The 23,432-nt window shown below is 46.7% G+C and overlaps 1 protein-coding gene and 1 long non-coding RNA gene across 4 annotated transcripts in view; one reads left to right on the top strand and one right to left on the bottom strand.

The window, feature by feature from the left end:
* Nucleotides 1-23,432, bottom strand: part of SPEN (spen family transcriptional repressor) — a 66,158-nt gene that overhangs the window by 22,851 nt on the left and 19,875 nt on the right. For all 3 annotated transcript variants that reach the window (XM_080564380.1, XM_080564381.1, XM_080564382.1), the window contains 3 exons: nucleotides 21,837-22,313; nucleotides 2,996-3,156; nucleotides 584-784 (listed from right to left, as the gene is read on the bottom strand). In XM_080564380.1, the coding sequence (XP_080420506.1) occupies nucleotides 584-784; nucleotides 2,996-3,156; nucleotides 21,837-22,313 (839 nt within the window). The remainder of the gene's footprint in view (nucleotides 1-583; nucleotides 785-2,995; nucleotides 3,157-21,836; nucleotides 22,314-23,432) is intronic.
* Nucleotides 3,166-21,868, top strand: LOC308181313. The gene is made up of 2 exons (XR_013941410.1): nucleotides 3,166-16,844; nucleotides 17,370-21,868. It is a non-coding gene; the product is annotated as an uncharacterized lncRNA (long non-coding RNA).

Here is a 23,432-nt window from a genome sequence, read left to right as displayed (position 1 = left end):
CACTTATCAGTGTCTGTCAAGAATTCAAATAAGGCTGCACTGTACTTGGGGAACAGCAAATGGAAAAAGGTTATTTTCACAAATCAATTTTTAAACAAACAATTGAAGTACAGAGTGAAAACCGTGTGCTCAATGCTACAGCTTTCACTGGTTGGTCATTCGCACTACACTGCCTAAGGCCTCATAAATTCAGCCGTCATTAGCTGTTTTAATCAAAAGCAGAAAAAAGAAGGCTGTGGGGACTCAGTGCTATGCTTACATCACCTACTGGTTTCCACTCCACAGAGATACGGAAGATTTGATTGTTTCTTCCGGCAGCCAGCAGATCCCACGGTTTAACAGGGTGGCAGGCTTCCTCCTCTGAGGTTTAAGACTGGAATTCTCTCCCCGTTTAACCTAAGAGCATCCACTCTCCTTGCTCTGGAATTTATTCTGGCGTATTTCCCAGTTTCTTGAAATTATGTTTCTGCAGGAAGGCGATTTTAACATTTCTTACATCTATGCTGCCTCTTTGCAACAGCAGTGACTATGCCCGGAGCGGTCATGCATCCAGTGGAAGTGCAAGAAGGGCACGGGGCCTTACCTGGTCCTATCCAGGCCGTTACTTCAATCTGCATGCCAAAGAAGAGTTTTCCTTTTGAGGCATTTAGCGCTTTTTCCTGGTCTTCCTGCTGTCGGAAGAACACCAGTCCATACCGCTCCTCAGAGGCCCCATGAATCTGCACCGACGTCACCTTTCCATACTTCTTGAATTCATGGAAAAGTCCATCTTTAAGGCTTGTATCTAAACCAACAAGCAAACATTAGTACTATAAAAACACGTGGTTTTTTAACAACTTAATAGCACCAGAAAAGACGTGAAGAAATCTGCTATTCTTTATGAAACGTGACTTCTAGTTTTTCAGTGTCCACAGAAGTGCCTTTTTATTTTTGAATGTTAATTTTGCCTGTGTCAAAAGCTGATCCTTCTCTTTGCCTTGATTTTAAAATCCAGAAAACCGCCCGTGCAGGATTTTACATCACTGAAGCCGATAGGCATACAGTTATCGCATCTAGGAGAAATCCACTTCAAAATGAAAAAGTAAACAGTGTTATTTCCTTAATAAGCCCACCACCAAAAGCATACACCAAACACACAGATACTGCGTAGAGCAGTTCTCAGAGGCAGGATGAGGCATCTGGAATGGAGACCCAAGTTATACAGCATTCGGTTCAGTCAATTCAGAAAGTTAACTAGGCAGATTCATGTGATTCTGCAACACCTGACAACGTTCACACAATCTGCCTAGTATCTGTGGGGCATGTACCTCATGTCACTTCAAGGAACTACAGCAAAAAAATCTACAGAAGGAATATTAACGCTGCAAGGTATGCTGCTCACAAAGTTAAGACGTGCTATTTTGATTCAGCCGGAGCCTGTGTATACATGAATTATGCTGCAACTGTTTTCCAAATGACCCCATTCTCTTTTTTTTCTATGGAATCTCTCCCTTGTTCAGTGCAGGGAGCTGAGGGCGACCGTCCACACTCCTCAGTGGGCGGTCTCCCACATTATTTACCATGCACTGTTCAGTGCTCAACACCGTAACAGAAAACCCTGAAGTTCTCACATGATGCAAAAAAGAAACTGAGGCATGGCGAGAAGCGACGGTCAGAACCTCCCACCAGTTCCAAGTGACACATCCGAGATGCTTCAGGTTTTCCCCCGGGAAATCCACAGCAGTGTTTTGAAGCACCAGCTCCAGTAGCTGTAGTGCTGGGGCCGCGTGGGGTTTCTCACAGATGGTCACTAATTAAGCAATTTTCCCACTGCTGCACGAGAACCGAGGCAGAAGCCGAGAGACGCCCGTCCTCGGAGGCAGCACGCAGCTGCCTCGTCGAAGGCACGGCCCTGCCACCCCTGCCCCACGTAGCGCACGCCTCCCCGCTCCTCCGTGAGGGCTTCGGGACGCAGGAGACCTTCTCTTGTCGCTCGCCACTCCTTCCCAGGGCAGCATCCATCTTCTGCTCTAAGTGAGGCAGGGCTCTGGGGGATGAACATATGTGCTATCGCCTTGGGACATCTACGCGTCAGGAGCCTGATCAAAGCTGCCCTAAACTTTCTCCCGGGCTCTTTCCTCGCAGGCTAATCTTTCTGCCCATTCCTGTCCGGCCTTTGTTGCATCTCCATTTGCATAAATTTCCTTCCGTCCTCCCTTCTCCACATCACCTAGCAATGGATATCAGAACGTTTTTAAGACCTGTAGCCAAATCTAGACTGCATTTTTCTCCACAGAGATGAAAAAATACACAGCACAACCTTCTAACCCAACATCAGTTCCAACATTCAAAGCATGGATGCTGCTTGTCTCTCAACAGAATGCCTAAAGAAACCGTTCAGCAAAAAAAAAAAAAATGAAGTATTTTCTTTAACTGTATCAGCACAAAGCTATGGTGATACAAGAGCAAATAGAAAAAAATGTGGAAAATTTCTGCCTCAGTAGCTTAAGCTTGGTGACACTGGGAGAAACAAAGGGGAACGCACTGGGTAGCTTTATCCCTAACCAGTGCCTCTATGTTTGCTTTCATGGATGCAAGAAGTTAAATTTCTGGCAAAAGCTGTAAAAGCCAGCAGGTATGCTCCTCTGTCCAAGGCACTCAGAACTTAAACTCAGTGAAGAGTCCTGAAACATGCATAAATCCCCGGCATTTCCACCTCCAGCAGAGTAACAATGAAATCTCTTAAATGTAGCATCATTCATAACTTAATGCTTTTCGTACCCCACCGAATTGTATTACATTACTATGGCAGCAATAACCCTGAACCAAGTTTCCTAAAAGACGGCTCATCAGACTATATTCTGATTTTCCTGTTCAACAGTGAAGAGTTTAAAAAGACACATTTGACACCAAGAACACAGAAAAAAAGATTATTTAATCAGTCAATAACCTGCCCCTACTTTTTTTTTCCCCTTTTTCTGGCACCTTGTACAGACACTGCCGCATGTGAATTTACCTGTTGAGCGCACTGGAAGATTTTGAACCTTGATCCCAAAACTTTTCCGGGGTTCATCTTTCTCCAGAGACGGAAGCAGCTGGGACGCGGGTGCGGGGACCGCCGTCGACTGCACAGACCGTGCTGGGGACTCGTCACTCGAGCTGCTGCTGGAGTCACTGCTGCGGAAAGCACAAGGGAAACGGCAGGTCAGTGCACGGAGACACAAAGGGATTTTAATTAAAAAGCAAAACACCCGAGCTGCCGCTGGGTTTTCTGCTTAGATGGCAGCAGGGGAACGGCCGCGGCCGCGCCGCGCTCTCCCAGCAGTCAGGGAAATGGAATACGGGTAAGATGTCAGCGGCTCCCGTTACGCTCCGTGACACGAGGCGGGCTGGAATTACAGCCGGGCCTGCGTGGGAAGGCTGCGGAAAGGCGGAGGGCACGCCGCAAAGCCCCTCGCCCGCCCGCCAAGGAGCAGCGCAGCGAGGAGAAGAGCCGGGGCAGATGCGCGGGAAGCAGCAAAGCCGGCCGGCCGCGGCGGCGGGGCGCGGGGAGCTGGGACCCGGGAACATCTCTGACAACCCGTAATTACAGAACGGGGTTTGTGGATCACATCGCGTGGCGAGTCAATCGAACCCGCCGCCTCTTGACGGTGCCGATCGTTAGATGCTTCGCGGAGGAGTCTCAAATACAGAGAATAATGTTATTAAAGCTTGCCCAGTGGGGACACGTCATCTTCTTCAGTGGCTGATTCCTTCCCTGAGGCACGAGGGCTTGTATCACTGCTAAAAATAATTTTGTCTGACATAACCCTGGAGATTCTCCATTACACGAGCAACTTTCTTAAAAATTCCACTGGAATTTCAACTCCGAGCCTGGATGCTGGGGGGAGGATCTGCCACGTACAAAAATAACAGGCTTGCTTTTAAATTTGCTGCTTTCGATTGAATTTTTAAGTCTCTGTATTGTGTCGGAAACGATAAACAAGTTCATCTTTTTTCCATCTTACATTATTTCACGGGCTTGTTGCATTCCCTCTTTACCTTACCCCAATTAACTCTTTCCCTTCTTAGGGAAACCATTTCATGTTTTGAATCATTTTTGTGATTTCATTCTGTGGCTTTTTGAGGCCGTGAACAAGCTAATTCGCTCCTCAGCAAGGCATGCTGCAGTTCACCGTTCATCTTTCACCCGTTTATCCCCTTCCCTCTGCTCCCCCACCTTACGCCTCTGGTACTTCTTTACCACCCCAGGTCCTCATGAAAAGTCAAGTTTTTCTCTACAGCGTTTTGGGAAAAAAAGGACAAAACTGGCCCCACGTTCCCCAGCCATCGGTATTCTCCAGGGGTGACACCACCGCCCCCTGCCACTGTGGAACAAATTGGCAAACAGTAGAGAAACTTCCTTTAAAACACAAATACAGTCAGAGGATGTGTATGGAGAGAATCTGAAAATAATTTCCAAACTGAGAGCAGCACCACGTGCTGCACCATTCCCCTGGGGCAGCTAAAACAGATTTTAGGGCTTCATCGAGCCTCTGCCCCTTTATGCATTTCTGCCCGGTACCGCCATTGGCCACGCACTTCTCCAAACATTTCAAATATTCGACTTTGCTAAGATTGTATCTTTTAAGTGGCGGCATTGAATTTCTGTTTGAGCGGAGCTTTAAAATGGGAACGGGCTATTTTTAGCCTTTTTATGACGACGCTTAAAATATGGAACAAGCTGTTAAAAGCACAGCACTCCACTTGGGGAGAAGATCGGCTGCGGGTAGCACCGTCAGACGTCCGAGCAACGAGCCCCGCGCCTCCCCGAGACGACAGCCAAGGAGGGTGATGAATTCTACAACAATTTTATTTTGGGAAGCGGGGACCGTGCCACTAACTTCTACCGCATGCAGGGAGCTTCAGGGATACGTGTTCCGAAGTGATCGAGACTTTCTGAGACATTCCAGAGGAAAAAAAAATCATGCTTGCTTTATTCAGTTTTCAGGGAGGAGAAAATGGCAGCGAGAACAATTCCCCTTTCTTTCAGGAAAGGCTCGTCACTTTTCCAATTGAAGAAACATGGATATAATCATTCAAGAGGAAGTCAGAGGTTTTCTGCTGTGTGAATAGGAGATTGATGGAAGAGTTAATTGCAGCTGCTGTGTCATACAGTTATAGCACACAGCAGAATGAAAATAAAGCCTCTGACAGTGAGTTATACAGGGTCTCGAAGAGAAAAACAGAACCCCTTGTAACCAGACCAGCTTTAAAAATACACAGAACTGAAATATGTAAGCTGCACGAGGGGATGTTCCCAGAATATTAAAATCAGAGTGCGGCTTCTCCTTTCCCTGTAAGCCACTTTGAAAACCGCTGTCCTTTGCCAACTCGAGGAAGATAACTTATTAAAAATTCCTCTAGCAAGGCTACCTCTCGAAAAACCAGCTAAGGAAATTCTACCGCGGGAACGTAAGAGACGTGTTAAAACAGCAGCTCTGACACCTGCTTCCATTTCAAGCCATCGGCAGCTCTCGGGGCAGGCCGGGAACATCCCAAGGAAAAAGGGCTGCGGGTCTTCCCCGAGCGTGTTCGCTACCGGCACAAGCGCAGGAGCCGCGCGGCGATCTCTCGCGCTCTGGCACCCAGCCTTTTCCCAACACGGGAAAACCTGCTCTTCAACATCCATGTAAACTCAGCGGAGCAGAATGCCAGCACGCAGCAAAACTAATCTCCTGAGCTGTCACAACACACACATTTCACAGAGAGGGAGTCTGTGCTGGGAATTTGCTTTTTTAAACATCTTAGGCTTACAGCCTCATTTGCCTTTTAGGAGGTTTCAGGGTTTTCTTGTGACGTATGCTAATTTATGAAGAACTGGAAGTTTAAGCAGAAGGATTTCAGACGCTCTCTCGTCGAGCTCAGATATGCACAAAGCTTCAAAAATGAGTCTCACTCCGGCTTTTATCGTGGCATCACAGCGATGCAAAATAGAGGGTTTTGATTTCACTGTCAGCAAAATCGGATGGAAAGCAGAGCTAAAAGGAGATGACTCTTACTGCAGCAAGGAGGCAGACGTGGAACCCTTCCCTTACACACGCACCCTACTACCAGCGTAGTTTACGAGCCCTTTTAAAACATTAATCTGCCTTCCGTAATTGTCTACAGTGTTTTACAAGTATTTAGGATGCCTGTGTTCTTACTCACAACGTTTATCTACACATCTATTTTCTAATCACCAAGATAAAGTCGATTAATAATCCACTGCTTCGGTTTTATCCCTATGGGTAGCGCCCCAGAGACTCCAAGGGCAAGAATCCAGCGCTGGGTTCACATCACACAAACGAGCCCCGAATTCTCCCGGTTTCAGCCCCCGGCACACTGCAGCCCATCGAGCCCACAAACCTTTCCTCCTCCCTCTTGTAACTGCAGAGATGACATTGCAGACCCTGGTGCACGCATCCTGTAGAACCAGGTCTCGTTTCCACAGAAATATCTAATTTTCAGGTAATTGCATTTTGCAGTTCTAACTGACGATGAAGTTACGCTCTATTTATGTATGAAAAATGAAAGCGCTCGAGCAAAGCATACAAAGCGAGCCGCTCCCTTTGTTCCCCAGCAAAAAGGAGATAAAAGAGCGACTCCAAACCAGTCGATGTAACAGGATACCTGCTGCTTTTCGTCAATGGCAGGGCTGCGCTCAATCAAGGGATCCCACAACCTGCCAGACCCTTTTGCAATTTGAAAATGTGGGACAATTGTCATTTCTGGGGATTGATTCGAGAACTGTGAGTCAGCGGTAGCTCCGGTGACGACCCTCCTTACGGCAAGCAGGAAACACCGCGGCCTTGGTGGAAAACAACGCAGGAAGAAGCAGGGACGCGCGCGGCAGGCAACACGCTGCCAAACTTCAGGTTTTAAGGAAAAAACAAAAAACAACAAAAACCAGCTGCCATTGTCAGAGCAAGTTAAAAAACCAAGCCACCTAAAATCGCTGGAAAGCCTTTTCATTTTTTTCAGGGGGAACATGTGCCAAATTTCAGGAGGAAAAAAGTAAAAATGAAATGTTTGGGTTTTTTTTTAATAGCTCCCCTCAAAAAATGCGTAACCAGAACTGGTGAAGGATCCAGAATTCTTTTACAGAAAATATTCAGAGCGATTATTTTTTTCTGCCAGAATTAACCGGAATCAGGAACTCTGCCTAGATCAGCTATGATTCAATACCCTGTCAAAATAATCTCCAAGTACAGATTATCTCCTAGAAAGATCTATTAAGGACAATAACACAGGCCAACCTTCCCCGGCGTGAGTTATTCACACGGCTGATGTCAGCAGCAGATTCCCAAGTCTAGTCAGGAAATCCAAAGTTAACGTACAGTAATCTCGGAACGGAAATAACAGGAACCCTTCTTCTCGTCCCTCCCTTTCCAGATCCCAGCTAAGCCACGGGAGAGGATCCGCATGCAAAAGCCATCAGCTGCGAAGTGCTGTACGCTGATCAGCTCTACCCAGAAGACACGGATCCTTGGGGTATTTTTTCACATTGTCAACGGGCTTCAGAAGCAAGCTGCCAGATAAGATTTCTTGGACGTAACACGGTCAGCTCTGGGAAAACTGCGCCAGAGAAACGGTAAAAGAATCCTGAATGCATAATTTTAAAGTTTGGAAAAAGAATTTGAAAAATCTGTTTATTGGCAGCCAACACCCAGCAAAAGTTATCAATGCTAACTGAAAGAAAACCATTAGAAAACATTAGAGCGTCATATGCCATTCTAGCTGTAGATTAAAGGACCTCTGCTCATGAAACTGGATTCTCTTCTGGATGAAAAAGGGTATATTGAAATAACAGACGTACAGGGCCATTACAGGCTGCTATTACTGCCGCACTACCTAACACTGCACCGATCTAAAAACGCTTTTGATAAGAATTTCCCACGTTCTCTGCACATGTGCGTATCCAAAAAAAAAAAAAAAGCACATCAAATATACACACACACACAATGCCAACACCAAGTAACCCATTCCCACAAAAGTCAAACTTCCCCCCACCCCTAAAAGTAAGCCAGAAGAAGCAGGTCATTCAGCTATTCAGGATTTGTCGTCTTCTGGGTCCTGGCTGGTCACCTCAGACCACTTCTGCTGATGCTGAACTTTGCCTGAAGACCCTCAAAACATGAAGGGTTCTCTTTGGGCATCCTTCCAGCGATCTGGATGCTGGTGAGCACATCCCCCGTAACCCAGCAGAGCTCAGAGGCCAGCTTACCGAGGATCCGGGTGGCCGCTCGGCCACGTTCGGGGAGAAACGGCCTCGGGGCGGGCGTCCCTCTGCCAGAGCCCATGCGCTGCGCTCCAGCACCGACCCGAAGCCGCCCGTGAGCAGCAGGCAGCGGTTCTGTGCGGCCACGCCACCGCCACCAGTCTGCACCAGCGGGTTGGTGAGAAAAAAGCACTTCTCAAATCTGCAGTGATGAATACAGGTGTGCTTTTGTCCGAGCTAAAAGGAGCTGTTGAACCTGGGTGAAAGTCATCAGAAAACGGAGTCCAACATCTCAGGTTTGTTTGTACTGAGCGATCAAGAGGTAACAAGTCGTTACCACGCTGCAGGCTGGCAGCTCAGCGGGCTCAGCCCACACGTGCGTACCACAATGAGCTTGAACCCTGCTTTTCCATCTCACAACAAAGTTTTACATCTTCACGTAAGCGTCAGAGCAGACTCCGGCTGCCTGGCATGCAAGGGCAGAGGAGGCGAGCCGGGAACAGAGCCACACCGACGTCCTCTCCGCCAACTGCCCCGCGCCCCTCGCCCCAGCCTCCAGTACCTTCAGCCTGGGTGCAGCAGCTCGCCGGGACGCGATGGCCTGACATTCTTGGCATCGTTTCAAGCCGCTGAAAACTTGCCACCCAAGGAACTTTGGTTTGTACACGTCATGCATGCATCCTCAGAAGTATTTAACAACACACAACCATGATAAAACAACCTACTCAGGGGAAAAAAAAAAAAAAAGGGCCTACTGCGCGTAAGCAGAAAACAGTCGTGAAAAATCAGTGTTCAGCAGATAAAAAAGTATTTACTGCTCTGGGGAAAGATCATTAAATACTGCAGACGAATGCAATTAGGACGTCCTCTTTCCCTTAACTTTTTCTGCCTTACCACACCCAGAAAGGAGACTTGAGAAATCTCCTGCTGGGCTGGAATCCTGAATCGACAGAAACGAAACGATGTTTAAAGGCCATGGGAAAGTAGCACAGCCATGACAACTCTGGATGTTTGAACTGGCCAAATAACACAGGCTGTTGACAGTGGTTTTTCAGTCTTTGGCCAGTGAGCTTTTAAGATACAGTCTCCAGGCAATATTTACTGTATTTTTAATCCAAATCAAGCGACTGGCTTATTAAGAGCACATGACAATTTCCATGACAGGCCATAGGAATTTTACTTCAGCCATTTTATCTTCATGTCTAGCAGACACCTGAACTTCGGCGAGGAACAGCATGCTGAAATCAACCGTGGAAAAGGCACGGATGTTGCTCAGAAAGCCGGGGAGGACTTCGGGAAGCCCTCCAGCCCCAGAACCGTCCTTCCCCTGCAGCCATGTGCTCTGAGAGCCTGGAGACAGCCGCAGGGTCCTTTTGGTTCCTCACTGCAGCTAAATAATCTGCTGATTACAATCGCTGAAATACGTACGTTGGTATTAATCCGTGTCTGGCTGATAGTTGTGCCCAGCCCACCGCTGGTGTTGCTCCTTCACCTACCTTCCTCTGTCCCCAGGCTTGGTTGGTACGATGAACTTCGTACAGCCGAGAATAAAAAGGCTAACCTGGAAAAAACGCGCTGGTTACGAACCTATTGGCCTATCTGCCTCGCAAACAGCCCGCTCGGGCACCACGGCAGCTTGCCACCACTGGACAACGCTGCCCGAGCTCCCCGTGCTGGCTTTCAGCTCCGGCCACCACCTCGGGACGCGCAGGTTTCCTGGGAGCGGCGGGACAGCTCTCGAGCAAAACTGAAACCCCCGAAAGCCAGAGGAAACGCTTTCTCTGCGAACGGCCACAGCCACAGAACTCGCTGCTGGGAAGCCGTCGGGGCCTGGAGGGCGCAGTACAAAGCCGCTCTGCACCGTGGCGTTCCCACAATTAAATTTCCACCGGTGCAAACCGAAGAGTGGGTGTGAGAACACGCGAGCCCAAGGAGCCTCTGTTTTCTACCATCACCTTCGCGAGGGAAGCCTTGGGCCAAGGCCCAGCACCCGCTCGTGCATCGCGCAGACGTGCGCTTACACCACGGCTGCCCCGACGGGTTTTTTAATGCAACTTTCCCAAATCTGGTCGGAGCAGACGGGAACGTCCCCGCGCTGCCGCCAGCACCGCGAGCCTGCCGTCGCAGCGGCTTTGGAGGACACCGGTGGGGCAGAGCTCACCACCGCGGCCGAGGAATGGCTTGCACGGGCTGGAAGAAAAATTGCCCTCAGCCCTTGGGCCAAAGTTACCGTAACGCTGTTCAAGTCAACAACTTTTGCCAGCTATCTGTAGACATCTAAATTAATATTTTGCAACCGCCACCTCAGAGCGTATTAAAGCTTTCAAAAAACATTTGAGTTCGAGGCAGATGTGAGGTAGGTATGTCTTAACACCCCTGCATTGCAGATGGAAAATAAGGTAAGCAGAGGCCGAGGGCTTTGCCCAAGGTCGTTCGGTGAGTCACCGGGAGAGCAGCTTGAGGAACTCGATCTCCTGGCTCGCGGGAGGCCAGATCTTTTCAAAACACTGAGAAAGCAACATTGAAAGGCGGTTTCCTAAACAACAACTGCACTGCTTTCATGAAGGCATCTGGTAAACACCTTAAAAAGAAAAATCTACTCCAAGTTACTGCCTGTGAGCCAGGACAGCACAGTGCCGGTTAGAGCACCACCTCTACCCTGTGCTAGTATGTTACTACTTGTTTACTCAAAGAGTACAGAGCAGCTCCTCTCGCTTGACAAGCACTGGCAACTGCCTTCCTGGGAATTAACAGCCTCAACCACCCCGACATCGGCGGGCAGCACACGGAGCGCTGGCTGGTGTCCTCGGCAGCAAAGCCTATCCCTACATCGGCTGAAAACGACGAAGCGCGGCTCTCCCGTGCCGCGGTGTCAGTGGAGCCTCGCGGGGGCACAGCAGGCAGAGCAGAGGGACCCCCGTGGCCAGCAGCCCGTCCCGGGGGGCCTGGGAAGTGTCGCCGTGCCTTCGCGGAGCCCTGGTGCCGCCAGCTGCCCCACGCTCGCCCCACGCCGCGGAGCGTCGCCGCCGCCGGCCGGACACCCAATGCCGCCCGCTGAAATTCCCGTTTGCTGGGGTCCAGAGGGGTTTTGAAACCGTGCGTCCTCTCGTATAAACAGATGTAATTGTTCTTCAGATGGGAGTTGCAATGAAAGCCGTGCCAAGATACACAGCTGATAAACAATGCCTCTTAAGTAAAACTGGGAACACGCAAAGCTTAATATAGAAGTTCCATTTACAACAGTAACGCTGTGGAAGTTTAGTACTTCTAAAAACGGTCACCATTGTCCAAGGAGTGAAAATGGAAAAGAAACGGACAAAGCAGCACTACTTCTCCATCAGAAATACGTATGTATACTAAGGGTGGTTTTGAAACAATTTCAGTTGCCTTATATCTCATCTGGGCTTGTAAAGAAATGCCAACCAGATGAAAGGAAGAATAATCTTGGAGGCTTTATTTATTTATTTTTTAATCCTTTTTTAGACCAAATGCAGCAACGGGACAGCGCAGGGTGCTGGTGGGGCACGCGAGCACTTTGTAAATCCAGAACGGTAACTGTGATTCCCACGTAAAGGGTGACTTAAAATGGAAGGCCTGGGAAAATGATGTCGCTTCTGTGATCTCAGGCGGCATACAATATAAAAGAGAAGACATTTGATGAGTTGTATGTTAAGGATTAATTTGCCATTTAAAAATGCAAGAACAGATGGATCTCTTGGCTTGGACTATATTTGGGAATTACTTCATTTTCTGCCCACATGCAAATAAAAATAAAACTAGAACTTTCAGCGAAAATTCTCATGGGTAGAAAACACAAGCCACAGAATTAAAAAAATCACAGTCTTTGTCTGGAACAGGTAAGGTGCTATAGCCTAGTACCATGTTGGTGGGGAAATGTGTCTTTGCATCTGCCAAGCAACCACACAGAGTAATGCCAGCCCCAAACACTCACAAACCTAAGCCAGAGTCACGTGGCGGAGCAGTCCTACAGTTTCTCTCAAACAAGCAACTCCTGAAAGAGCCTCTTTTTTAACTTAATTCAGCGATGTTTGTCAGTGATTGAACCTCTGCACGGTTGGGAGACCAGGCATCGTGCAAGGCACTTTTTTGCTGACCGTCACATGCAGAGGTACATCCTGCCCCCTCCCCAAAAAGCCTAGGACAGTCCTATTGCGCTAACTGGGACTGTAAAGCAAGGGTGAGGACTTTGATATTTGTGGGAAAAAACGCCAAAGTAGGGAAAAACGCCAAAGGAAGACACCTTAACCTTAGTCCTCCCAGGCACCCGCCCCATGCCGTTCCACCTGTGCCCCGCGCACCGCGTGGGTACCGCGGGCAGGAACGGCGCAAGGCGGTGTGGCGGCTCCGCCGGGGCCAGCAGGGAAGTCCTTCGGTCTCCCAAGGGATTCCCACCAACAAAGCCGAGGTGCCCCACCTGCCTGCTGCCGGTACAGGGCTTGTAGAGACCAGGCTTTGAAACCTCCGAACTGTAGGACAGCAAGAAATGGTCTGCAAGCCGCACAGAGAGTGTTTAATTAAACTTTTTTTTTTCCCCACGTGGTTTTTTAAAGCTACAGGGAAACCGAACATTTAAAAGCAAAACCAACAAAAACTGCTTCTGAATGAGCTGTTAGATAGCATCTATTTGTTTCTCCTGTAACAGTATGACAAGCCATCCTTTGCTTCCCTCTGCCTCCAAACAAACAAAACTTACAAGCCAGCATCAGCACAGCAAAGCACCGACCAGCATCGGACATCCCCAGCGTGTTCCCAAACACAGCTCCGCACACGTTTAGAAAGTGAAGAGGAACAGAAAATTTGCACTAACCTGATAGCTTCCTTTCTTTGACTATTCATCCTTCACAATCCAGACAACAGGACATGCCAGGCAGTAAACAAACATTTTAGGGAGGGACTAACTTCAAAGCCACTGTGCAAGTCTGACATAATTTGAGGGTTTGAGATCTTGCAGCAACCTCTTACCAAACGAGGTGTCAGATGATACAAGGAGGTCAAACCTGTAGCAGCCGGAATAAGTAGGGCACTTTGCACCTCTCAGTCAGCCAAGCCGCACCATTTGTCCGTGGGGACTGGGTGCTGCTCGGGCTTGGGAATTAACTTTCAGGAGGACAATGCTGCTCTTTCACATGTTATCACACGGCGGACTAGAAACGCCTTTGACGTTTTATACTCTCAAATGGATGAGAGATAATAAATTATGTTAACGTCCTCATTGCCAGGATCAGCTTGACGTGCACCTTAACTACGCTCCTGACTCCTGAAGTTTGATGATTTTTTTTTTGATTTTTGCCCAGGTTTCTGGGCATCTGGAAAATACAAAGCTCCTGTGGGACAAATAATGAAACTGCCCTGAAAACCACCTCCCTCTCGCAGAAAGGATTCTCCAAAAGGTGCTCTTGATGCCATCCTCGATTTTTAAGTGTCTTCTAGCTGAAATCGTTGCCTTGAGCTAAACAGAGGAACTGCACACTGAACTCAAGACGTTTTTCAAAGAGACGTATTTGAAAGGCTCCACATTTCACCTTCGTCTGTTTAGACGGGGTGTTCGTTTCTAAATCCAGCAGGTCTCAGGAAAGAAAAATCAGGTCTCCCTACTTTTATCACCAGAATCTTGTCAAGAAGGAAGGATTCACAGAGAAGTCTCATTAATGACAGGAACACTCCAAGGGCTACTTTTGTTCTCATATCAGTTAAGCATTTAATAAATAATGCAAGGTTCTCCAATTTTTATTATTATACCATCTACGCAGTACATTTCCCTCTTCTTCCTTTCGGAAACCCATCTTTTGCTTCCCTTAAGCAAAACAGGCAGTCATACTAAAAATGACGTTTAAAAAACTAGGACTATGCCCTGGCACACATAAATTATTTCCCCCTTCATACAACTTTGAAGCCCTCACTTCTCCCAGACTGGGACTTTCCACTTGTAAACACAGCATTCCCAGCAGACCGTAAGGACCTGGAGAGGGCTATCTAACCGCTCGCTGCAAAGCTTTCATGCTTAAAACCCCGATGCCACCATTAGTGGTTTCGGCACTAGCAGAGTCACAGACTATGCTTGATGCTTGGAAGTTGAGGGCACATCTAAGTGCATCAGTTACACAGTTAATTCAATGGGTAACGATCGAGGGGGGATATACTGGTTTTTTCCCAGTAAGGTTTATTTGCCATTAATCCACATCCAGGTCACCTTAGTTTGCACACAGCATGTTCTGCCTAAAGTTGTTTTTAAGGTTAATGCCAAGGTCTCTCAAATATGCTTCAAAGAGAGCTGTTTTCCTGGCCCTTTAGTTTTTAAGGCCAGGAAGGTACCACAGTGCCTGCATCCACACCTCTGGCAGAGCCAAAAAAATTCTCCTTAGGAAAAAACAAATCACTGCATTTGCATCTTCGACCTTTAAGATGCGAAGGGACACCGTGTCTATGCTTTAATGGAAATAAGTATGACTGAACATAGACGCCGGCTGGATTTTTCCTTTGATCATCATAATGACTGGTATTTCTTCAGGAAGCATTCAATACAGCCTTCCTCTTTTTCTATTCATTCCCCCATGTGAATATTCATTAGAAATTATGAAACTGCTTATTATTCCAAAGGTCTTTACGATGGGAATTCTCTCCCCTACCTTTTGGTGCCTGTAATGCCTGTGTCTCCATCTGAGCTGTCTAGACGCTCTTCATCATCCGTGTAGACGAGCAGGCACTTCTAGACTACGATGCCTCTCATCTATTCTAACCATGATTCACATCCTAGACTTATTTCTCTCCAAGAAAGAGGAATCTGGCCCACTGACACAGAGGGAGGTACCCAGTGCTGTGGAGCCTATCGCACTTGGTGGTTTCCCTGTTTTGTTTGGCTTTTGGGGGGTTTTGATTTCCCTTGCTCTTACAGAGTACTGCAGGAAAAGAAGAGGAGGCTGATTCCTTCCTGCCCTTAGCATCCCTCAGACTAAGCCTTGCTTCTGAGAAGTAACACAGGCAGCTTCAACTTCCCTGACCTCAGCTAATTCTTTATTTCCCTCAGCCTACTCAAGATGATTAAGCAAAATACTTGGAAGGAAATCAAAGCCTTAAAAATGCAATTAGAAGTGACCATTTTGTTAATACGCGCACACAAACCCGAAGTCAAACCCCATCTACCAACAAAACCAGCCCTTCCTCGGGCCTCAGCACACCTCTGGGAAGGAAATCCAGGCTCCCATGGCGTGCACAGGGACAAGGAAACATGCAGCACAAAACTCATGAGGACAATGTCTCCCGTGATGCCTGCGGGAGCAAAGCTTTCGGTACGGCTCAGGTTTTGCCCACCGTTCCTGAAAACCAGGGTAGAAGACCTGATATCGCCAACCATCACAGCAGACTCCCGCTCCCGCAGACCTGCCACTGTCTACAGGTGATTTGGAAATGTCATTTTTGCAACACGGCAAGTATTCCTCCCCAGCAGAGGAAGCTGAGGATAAGGAAAGTTCACACCAGGTTCTGGATTCAGCTGCCACCATCCCTGTACTCAACCTCAAATGTGCTAAGCAAAGACTGATCTGACTGCAAGCAGCCTTACAGCATTAAAAACAAAATCTCTTTAATGGGATGCAAAGTAGTGAAGTCATTGGAGACAATCAAAATAGTTGTCATTGTTATAACAGAGGTACTTTTGCAGGACCCTCTTCCTTTGCTTCCAGCCCCACACAATGCACTTTAAAGACTCCCAACGTGAAATTAATTTAACGAAAGAGGGCAACCCTTCTCCGCCTTTAGAGAAATCCAATGCACTTGGAAAAGGCAGCAGCAGCAGATAAACTTCTGGGCCCTGCTGCAGAAACAAAACTTACACACACACACACACACACTGACAGACCAGATTTAGATCAACTCCAGCAAATTTACGAAGGGGCTTAATTGCTCTGTTATTTTGAGCCAGCAATTAACAGTTATTATTGGGACCGCTGGGGGGGGGGGGGGGTATTAATTGCAGCAAAATGTCCACGGTTCTTTGGCAGCATGCAAAACCACATTCAAACACGACGATGTGGACATGTTTAAGGATTTTATTACGCAGGAAGAATTTCAGGGGGTGTTTCAAGATTTTTTTTTTTTTTCCACCGCATCCCACCCGCCCCACTGCGCAGGGGTCCTGTCACAGGGCTGGGCAAGAGCCTCGGGCGGCCGAGTTTGCAGGGCCAGAAGCCACCCACCCGCAGCGGCAGGGCCGGGCGCGCAGCCCCGCGAGGCGAGGCGGCCTTCGCTCCCTCAGGCCCACAGGCGCCATTTCCATCGGCCGGGCGGGAAGCCCGCCCCGGGGGCGGCGCGGCACAGCACGGCACAGTGCGGGGCCCAGCCGGCCGCCGCCGGCTCAGACCGGTTCTGAGGCACGACTGAGCCCCCCCCCTCGGCCCCTCTGGCCCCTCGCAGTATGGCCGAGGCAGGCCTGCCAGCACCCAGCGCTCAGCACAAGGCCGCGGGCCTGATCCTGCCTCAGTCGCGGGCGGCATGGCGGCAGCGTGCTGGGCGCTGAGGGAGGGCTGCGTGCGTGTCTTCCGAGCCCCGCAGCACGGCCATACCTCCCGCTGCACAAAGCGGTTTCGAGAAACCCGACGCGCTCCCAGAGGTGAGAGCGCGCGAGAGGCCACTGCCGGTTATATTTAGACGAGCGGCCACGAGCAGCAACGCCGAAGGACGAAGTGAAACTGCCAGGCAGCCAGTGACAAAACCCTGAGACGGTTTCAGTCACATTTTTTAATTTTCCGTGATTCGCACTTCCCTCTACAGAGGGATCAAAGCAGTACACGGCTGGATGTGAACAAAAGGAAAAGACGAGGTGTTTCGCCAGGCTCTTACTGGGATTTACTGTTACCTTTGTGGTATTATAAAAGGAGGCTTTCTACTCCGTGGAATTTTTTTGTTTTGTTTTTAATCTGAACCCAGTTCTGTTTCCCATACAAGCAGGAATGTGCTCAACCCCTGAAGCTTTTCACCCTACTGGAAGAGAGATCCAAAACACTCAGGCTATCTCTGCGGTGCCTTTTCAGTACAAAATTTATGTGCAATTATTTAACGTCAGCAAAGGCCACCTCACAGATTATTAAACCAAGACTCAACAGCTGCCTTTAACTTACTTCTCCTTATTTTTCAGCTGTCCCCACCAGAGGCATCTCTCAACCCACTCAAAAACCCGAAATCTCCCCTCTAAGTCCGTGATTCATCACTTGCTGGCAGACAAACTGAGCAGAAAAGAGGAGGTGAAGACAATGGGAGGGAAAGGTCCACATTATGTAATGAAACCAAATTCACTTTCCGCTTTCACTTCAGTTGTTTAAATGCACTAAGAACCCCCCAACAAATAAAATACATGGGAGCCTCCATGGGAGGGTTCACAGAGCCTGTTTTTCCCATCATTAAAATTCTCTTGGCAGCATTTTTCATCAGTTTATTTCAATATTAAGACACACAAAATAACACATACGTATTCCGAACTGTAACTCATCGCTCCAGAAAATATTTCATCACAGATTAATCTGATTAAAAAAACACAACATCTAATTACTTTATGAAAGCCTTGCCCATTCGTCATTAGAACTTTAAGTATAGATGTCACAACCACGGAAAAAATCCATTTCCAGACATCTGTCTGCAACTTCTTACAACAGTTTTAATTCAGCACTTCAAGAATGACTACGCTCTCCTAAATCTTGATGAAACTTTACATCTATGTTGCATTTGCTTTTAGAACTCCACAGAAAGCTCTACTTTATGGTACAAGCTATAGCCAATTATTCATCTAGTAAATCAGTATCCTCCAATATCCTCAACATCAGACAACCAAATAAGCACCTTAAAAAAAGAGGGCAGAAGGAAATCTCAGGTCACTTAAATGTAACTTACACCCACATGCACATGCAGTATTCGCACTTTCATATTCTGGAAACCACCTATAGGAAATCAAATAGTTCTGCCAGGATTTTGTAAATAAGTTTAAATTCCATTTCAGCACAGCACTTCACCGTGTGCTCAGCTTTTAAGAGCAAAACGTTCCACTGCTCTCCGTGCCATGTGATTCAATACATTGCTGCAGCAAGGCTTTAAAAATAATCACTAACACATGGAACAGTAAGAAATGTGTAAAGCCATTTGACATTACAAAACCGAAAAAAAATGCACAGAACTTTTTTTAGCTCATTAGAACACCTCGACGAGCAGCCGAAAAAGAGCATTTTCTACAAAATACAGGGGGAGGGGGGATTCTTTCAGGAGGTTGGGCAGGGCACGAGCAAAATCTGGTTTACTTCCTATGGGATTTCATACTTTTCGTGCATATTCAGCTTTTTCCATGACACAGTACAAGAAGTATGTTTGCTAATATATCATTTGTGCTGCACGTTCAAATCAACAAAATGGAGAAAGCAATGCTTCTAGTAGTAGTAAATGCAAATACAATTTTCTAGGTTTTTTTTTTTTCTCTTTCAAGGAGATCGACAAAACCCAAGCCCCCCTTTCTGGTAACACGTGGGGAATGAGAAACCTCACGTGAGAAAACTTCACGGCGCAGGCCGTGTCGCTCAGCCCCACGCGGGTGCCAGGCGCAGGGTTCCCGTAGGGCACTTCTCCCATCCCGGCCCAGTGGACGGCTTCCAAGAGGCCGCAAAATGCAACAAACGAGAATAACGCTACGGAGCATCCTGAGCGATTGGCATTTCTGGAAAGGCCTACACCTACATTAGTTTTGTTTTTGTTTTGTTTTTAGTGGTTCACACATCAAAAAAGATGGAAAGCCGTGCTTCAGAGAGCATGGTTTATTTTGACTGTGTTCTTTCTGGTCTTATCTTCTAAATTATTCCTTTGCAGTTCCCATTACAAATCCCCTATAAATGCCTCTGAATATACATTTAAAATGAAGCTTAGCTGAGATCAAATGCAACTCCAAACTTTTATGAAATAAAGGCTTTGTTCACTTTTTTAAATAATCTGCTGGAGCATCTTTCCTCACGTTATTATCCAGGAAAATCTTCACCATTTAATGGAAATCGTATTTACTTTACACAGCTCTTAGAAAACCACAACACAAGGAATGAAGCCCAGACTTCTCCTTCACTACGTTTCTGCTCCTTTTTCACAGGACCTAAGGGATGGTGCCACGCAAACAAAATTCCCAGGAGTATTTAACGCCCTGAAGTTTTCACAGGCCCCAACAATTGTCCCTGAAGACTTCGTGGCCATGGCTGGGTGACACACCTCTCTAGGCAAACACAACTCCTCTCGCCTTTTCCACCAAGGGAAGAGACTCTAGCAACAAAGTTCTTGAACACAATTACAGAGCAATTCAGTGTCAGAATGAAATGGAACCGAATGGAACGGAGTAGAGTGGAATGGAATACAGGTCAGTTGGAAGGGACCTGTGAAGACCATCGAACCCACCCGCCTGACCACTTCAGGGCTACCCAGAAGTTAAAGCACGTTATTGAGGGCCCTGTCCAAGCGCCTCTTGAGCACCAACAGGCTTGGGGCATCAAGCACCTCGCTGGTCGGCTGGTTTCAGCCCTCAACCAACCTCATGGCAAAGAAAATTTTCCTGATGCAACTTCTGACTGATATTCATTTCTCATTCATTTCTAAGGGTCACAAAATCGACCATTTCCACCTCCACGAGGGGTTCACATATTCACATTGCCAAACTTAAAGTGCACTAAGAAGAGAAAAAAAAGTCCACTGGTGTTCTGTAAGACTTCAAGGCCAGGTGGGACTTTGTTTTACAAGGTAAAGATATGGTTAAGTGCCTACTGTCATCCATCTTTCTGCTGTGAAACATAAAAATCCTTTCTGATCCTTCAAAATGAAAGGTATCTGGCAGATTCTATTACCTGCTCTACTGAATTTGAATTTGTTTTATTAATATGACAAAAAATGTTTGTTTCCCTTTCCTCCCAGAGTATCATCCAGTTTTCCATTACTGGAAATACAAATTGCCAAGAAAATGAAATGCTAGAGCACAGCAGACAATGCTTATCTTCTGATTAATCTTAAAACTTTGTTCCAGTGGGATAATATTTAGACCTCTAAAATTCAGAACAGTATTTCACCCAGTCTCAACATCCCAACAGTGAAAAAAATATATAAACGTTAAGCGTTTCTTGGACTTCCTTCTATCCACTTTGCAAGCACAGGAGCACCAGAACAGAGAAATTTTCCTGTTTTTTTTTTTTTCCCTAAATCTTTAATGTAACCAGGCCTTCTTTTTCAAATCATCGTCTCTTGGTTTTTGAGATCTCTGAAGTCTCACCAACTTTTAAGCCGTACTAAGTGTGACAATCTCTGACAAAAGGTTGTCTTTATCTAAGTGTTAAGACCTCACTGAGAGCGAGGTGTCGCAAATAAACACATTAAAGCAGCCCAAAAGTCCTCTCCAGCGCTCTGCAGGTGCCTCTCTTTTCACCACTTTTTTTCTTATCTTTCCAGCCAAGGTAGAACCTGGATTTCTGAACCCAGGAGAAAACAGTAGCTACAAGGATCACCCCTGCACACTCTCCCCAGTGTCAACCCATCGAACCCTTCTGGTTCATGTTCAAGCACCTAAGATTTTATGAGAATAATTACCTTGATCAGAGTTACCAGCGGTAAAATTCCATTCAAAGTGACAATCGAACACCAAATATTTATTATACTGATACATGTAGTTACTTAATAAATATTTTCAGTTTTGGAAAAGAACTGGTATGCAACGGAAACGCTTCCAACTCTGGAAACCCTTCTGAAGAGCAGAGCTCCTCACCAAACAGCATAAAACATTCACAGGTACAGTAGCAACTTCTCGGTTTCCACTCTTATGGTGGATCTACCCGCAAAAAGCCAAATATCTCAGAGGCATTTCAAGATGAATTTTCAAATTACAAAAAGAAAGCCAGTGGCTACCTCTACAAGTCTTTTTTCCCCCGTATGTAGTTTATAAAGCCACACAAATGACAGAATTACAGAACCAAGGATGTGCATTTATCACTAGGAAACGCATACTTGGGTTTTTAAAAAATCTTCCAAGTGCACAATTTTTGCTGTGAGGAAACGGGGGGAGGGGGAATGAAACAGCAACAGATCACTCTTTTAAATGTTAGTGGTAATACGGAATTAACAGGAAACTGGCCAATAATACTGATCATTTCCAAAAATATTTCACAATGTGCCCTGTAAAAAGTGGCTTGACCTTAAAATTCACTTACGCCCGAACATAAGCAAATAAAATAATTACCCCATTCTCCAAGTACGGAGACAGCAGCCAGGGATTCAGCAGGGCCTTGCGTTTGCACATCCCCATTTCGCCTAGCTAGCACCTTACGGACACTACACGGATCCACCATAGAAAATAATCAACAACGGCAACAGCACTCCCCTCGGATTTGTTTCGTGCCAACTTGGTCTTTTTACTTTTCACGCCAGCTTACTTCTACACCAGTGAACAGTGTACTGCTGCGAAACACCTTCTGTTTTCACAGCCCGGGCTCCCAATTCCTCGCCGTGTGCCTTAGGAAACAACACCGGCCCAGAGCACAAACCTCACGCACCGGTTGCGTTGGGTCGGGCAACGCCACTTCTGTCGCAGCCGCGAGTGACCTACCTGTCGCTGCTGGTACTGCTGCTGCTGCTGATGGAGTCACTGCTCGAAGACCGACTCCTCGACCCGCTGCCGCTGGGGGAGCGCGCGGGCCGGGACGCTTGGCTGGCCAGCCGCTGTGGGGACTGGGTCCGGGACTGGGACGAATGCGGTGACCGACTCCTGCTGTGCTGGTAATTCCGTTCTGGCCTTCTGCCTCGTACCTCCCGTGTAATATCATCCCTGTAGATATCCCTGTGTACCACACTGGGCAATGTAAACTGCTCCCGGGCCCTAGGTTCGTAACGGGGGTCGTGAGCATCAAAACGGTTTGGACTTCGACTCCGAGAAGTATAATAGAGCCCATGTTGTAAAGTCCGCTCTCGAGGATCTCTATAGTAATCCTGATCGTAATGTCTTGTCCGATCAAATCCTCCCGTCCCCCGTTCATGGTGTCCATAGGCACTATGTTCATAAGCACGCTCCCTGTTATCTGAAGCCCTGCATTTAGGAGGGGGGAAAAATATTTAATCAATCAGAAAGGGGCAAGCACAACTAAAAGCAAATCATGCAAACATTCACTTCAGCACTGAATTTATTTTTGCGACTGCTTCTCCACTAAAGAGCAATAACCTATCAAGCAAACACTGACAAACTTAAAACATTTTACTTGACTCCAAAGTTATATTCATATACAATAAAGCTGAGCAATCATTTTGTTTTAAACACATATTAGGCTTTCATGACCAGCATCTTGCCTGCACAGGACAAAATACTGCCTTCTAGTGCAGACTCCTCCTTTAAATTGTTGTGTTTTTTTTTGTTTGCTTGTTTTCCTTTAATGCAGTAAACAAGGAAAACTTAATGTTTTTGAACATCACAATAAACAATTGTTTTCTATTTTTGCTTTAGAGCTTCAGAAATTTTTCTTCAATTTCATAATTACTGGAGCTGTTGTAATTATCCTTCTGCAAAAATGGCATCATAAATTGGGCTGTAGCCATGAAAGCCTCAGTGCAAAGCATAACCTAGAGGTAAGAAGCTGCTTTCAAAAGGGGTGGTATTACCCACACAGAAGCCCAGAAAATTAGGGGTTTTCTTGTTGCTGTTCTAAAATATTTCGTCCTCTTAGGGGGGATTTTGCTCTTTATCAGAGAACTACGCTCAACTCTTGTTAAAGCTGCATACCCTACAGAAACATCCTGGTTACTGATGTCAGAATACTTAAATTGCAAGTATTCGTAACTACTAAAAAAGATGCAGGCCCGGAAAATATACTAAAACCCTACACAAAGAGTATAAATTAAGTTTTTCACTAGGTGTTTGTTGAGACTGCTATTGTTACTGCAATCACAGAATTTGTTATCTTTATAGGCACACTAGTTTGAAGTAGCTATGACCCATTTTGTTTTAGTATTCCAAACATTTTGTATGTCAATTAAGGAAAGCTCTATGTTCTAAGAATGTTAGTGTGATCTCTCAAATAAAGACATAGCAAAACTGACAGATAAAGTTAAAGGAACATTACGTATGGTTTAGTAGTCTAATTTAGACAAATACCAGGACGGTATGTTTTAAGTTACCTCCACAAAATGAAAGATCAGGAATGATTATGTTGAG

This window comes from Anser brachyrhynchus (assembly GCF_964034855.1).
Source record: "Anser brachyrhynchus genome assembly, chromosome: 21".
NCBI classification, from domain to species: Eukaryota; Metazoa; Chordata; class Aves; order Anseriformes; family Anatidae; genus Anser; species Anser brachyrhynchus.
The sequence above is the reverse complement of the archived record's forward strand: the minus strand, read 5'-3'. Positions and strand labels throughout refer to the sequence as shown.